Source organism: Halyomorpha halys, unplaced genomic scaffold, assembly GCF_000696795.3.
Source record: "Halyomorpha halys isolate HHAL.00 unplaced genomic scaffold, Hhal_1.1 Scaffold215.1, whole genome shotgun sequence".
NCBI lineage: Eukaryota > Metazoa > Arthropoda > Insecta > Hemiptera > Pentatomidae > Halyomorpha > Halyomorpha halys.
The window spans coordinates 1727063-1730355 of NW_027107820.1; the positions used below are offsets into that span (position 1 = coordinate 1727063).

The following is a 3293-nucleotide window of genomic DNA, read 5'->3' on the forward strand; positions in this document are numbered from 1 at the left end:
CCATATACTCGGCAAGCATGAATGCAGACAAGGCCATGGACCAGGCCGTCGCAGCGCCCCAACTCATCGCTAACAAACTACGAGACATAAACATTCATATCAACCCTCAAAAAACAACAAACCATCCCTAACCCACAAAAAACAGACGCCATCACCTTCTCATACAAGAAAACTCCCGACAGAGCACCTAAACTCAGCGAACAGACAATACAAACCAAGAAACATCTCACTTACCTAGGCATTAAACTAGAAACACATCTTACTTTCAGTGCACACATATATAGGGACCGGGAGTTAAGAACAGCTTTAATGCGGGTGACTATTGTTGCCAACTCTTTAAAGCTGGTCTGCAGATTACCAACGATTCGGACGAGGTGATATTTGTAAGATTTAATTCCCGCTTTCCATAGTCCCCCGAACTGCGGTGCTAAAGGAGGAATGAAATGCCATTCTACACCTTTAATTATAAAATATCCCTTCAATTTGTCTATGATTTCTGTAGAGGTCCACCACTTGTACAATTCTCTCAGCCGATTTGATGCTCCAACAAAGTTGGTTGCATTATCAGAAAATACCTTCCTGGTTAATCCCCGTCGTGCTACAAACCGGTCAAAACAGGCCATGAAAGCATCCGTGCTCAACTGTGAAACCACCTCAATATGCACAGCCTTGGTGCTGAAGCAAATAAAGAGGCAGATGTAGGCCTTATCCAATTCAGCCTTTCGTCGCTGTGATTCCTTGATGAAGAAAGGGCCAGCGAAATCAACCCCAACATTTAGGAAGGCCCTGCCTTGTGTAAATCGCGATTGCGGCAGATCACCCATAACAGGGTTTATCCCCAGGCATGTCGCGCAACGATGAACGCGTGACCCAACGGTCCCTCTTCCGGCAATGATCCAAAATCTATTTCGAAGAAGAGAAGGCAAACGTTGAGGCTCCGTGTGATGGAGGGTTTGGGGTAAAGGGTCAATCGAAAGATTGGCAAAACGATAGTTGGCGGGTAATAGTACGGAATGCATCACAAGAAATAAAAGAGGGGTAAGACGCAACCTACCACCCACCCTAACCAAACCAACGGGATTCACAAAACGATTGAGCGACCCCAACGATTTCACCCCCCTGCCCGACGATAGGTGAGAACTTTTCGAGGAGTTATACTCCGTCAGAGTATCGGTAGCTCGAAATCTATAGAAAATGTAGAAGAAAAAAAATGATTATGACATTGCAACGTCGGGTCCGTGAGCGAATGGTGATAGACCCCCTTACTCATTGCAAACAATTGAGAACGAAAACTGTTGGTGGAGCTGTCTTTTAGAACGGTGTGATGCGGGAGATGACGTTTTCCAGTGGCGATGGCATGTGAAATGTAGCGTTTATACCAATACTCCTGGATGACCTTGGAATATTCAATATTAAGAGTCGAGTCTTTTTCGAATTTCCTCTCCAAGTTTTTGAAGCGGTTCAGGGCTCGGTATTTGGAATCACTTAATACCGGAGGACTACCGTTAAACGGGAGTTTCACTGTGAATCGACCGGCTTCATCACGTGAGTGGTACTCAAAAAATACTCTTCGCATTGAGCATCGAGAGGGTACGATTTTGAAACGCTTGCGACTTGATCCGTTTCCCGAAATTCGTTTATCTCCCGCGAGTGTACGGAGTGGTACAATGAAGGATCGTGCTGCGATTTTGATCTTCATCGGGTGAATTGCCGTTAATCGGTCCCATTAGGACCGTTCGAGGGCTCTAAGTACTCCCTGCCCAGATTCTAAATCGCCAACGCGCAGGATATCGGCAAACATGTCGGCTCCTAAAAGGAAATCGACAGAACGCGAGTGTTAAAAGTGTGGATCAGCCAGGTCTAAGGAGCAAAATATATCAATAAAATCCTTTGGAATAGGGCTCATGGGCATATCCTCGCAGATCACGATAGCCGTGATGTTAAGTTCGGGCTTAGAAACGTGTCGGGGAGTTATGAAGTAAGGTGCTTCAAATGATACGTTAGGGATAACTTGGTTGTTGAAGCCCACCAATCGATGTCTATTCCGTGTGAGTGGCAAGTTTAACCTGTGAGCACATTCCGCCGTTATAAAAGACCGCTGAGAACCACTATCGATGAGTATTCATAATTCGTGCCAACGACCCCAATAATCACGAATTTTTGCCAATGCGGTACCAAGCAAAACATTTATCCGACCCATAGCCGACATTGATACGATTGCGTTTTTAGAGCGATCAGAATCCGATACATTAGAGGAAGTGGCTGGCGAAGGGTTAGCAGAAGCGGGTGCAGTGTTGGAGTTGTTAAAGGAATCTTGTGCGATAATTGGCGCTATACGAGAACGAGATGGATTGAAGTTTCGGTGAGGAGCTTCGGGTTTTCGTGATTCCCTAGCAAAAAAAATGAAGGATCGAATGATGTCGCCTACCGCAATTTCGGCAAGATACTGGTTCGGGAAGTGACCAGAAGCCAAACAATTGATACAACAATTTAACCCTCTAATACGGTCGCATCGTTGTTGGCGGGTGAGCGTTTTAAAACTAAGGCAATCGTAAATGCGGTGAGATTTTTTACATGCGGGACATTTCGTCGAATTTACAGGTGTGTCTGTTGTCATAAGGACTTGCCTAGAGCATTTACTGTACTCCGTCTTAGTTTGCAAAGGTTCTGGAGCAGTGTTCGTTAGAAGGGCTTCCGATTGCAATTTGGCCCCCTGCCGTTGGATAAACTCCGCGAACTCCTCCCAAGTCGGAAGTTTAGGTTTTGAGCCACATTTCCTCTCGAAACCCTCTCTAGATTTTACGTCTAACAACCTGATCCCCAAAGTACTTAATATAAAACCCAGAAGATCTTTCAAACCGAGCTTGATAAGCGCAGAGGAGCTCTCTACTACCACAGCTGAGAACGCTTCTAAATTAGAGAGGTCACCCTTCATTAAGGGTTTGAAATTCAAAATTTTTGATAGGTAGAAGGCGGCTTGGATCCTTTCGCTATCGTATTTTTTAGTAAGCGATTCCCACGCTTGCTTGTAGCCTACTGAGGATATTGATATGGCCGATATATTTTGCATTGCGGACCCCTTTAATACTGATTTCAGGTAATGAAACTTTTGAACGTCGTCCAAATCGTGTCTGTTATGTATAAGGGACTGAAAAGTTTCTTTAAAGTCTTGCCAACATGAGATATCCCCAAAAAATTATGGAATGTTGATAGTGGGTAACCGTGGTTGTGATGTACCTTCCAACGCTGATCGGTAAGTCACAGATTTGTCGATATCTAACATACTAGTATTT

General features: G+C 44.7%; 1 protein-coding gene across 1 annotated transcript; it reads right to left on the minus strand.

Annotated features, from left to right (window-relative positions):
* Window positions 1-230: 230 nt before the first annotated feature.
* LOC136795477 (uncharacterized) lies at window positions 231-1019 on the minus strand. Its single transcript, XM_067046165.1, has one exon. The coding sequence runs from the start codon at window positions 1017-1019 to the stop codon at window positions 231-233; it is 789 nt and encodes a 262-aa protein (XP_066902266.1).
* Window positions 1020-3293: the final 2274 nt, after the last annotated feature.

Coding starts and splice junctions, on each gene's coding strand:
- LOC136795477 (XM_067046165.1), bottom strand. CDS start 1,019: ATGCATTCCGTACTATTACCCGCCAACTATCGTTTTGCCAATCTTTCG.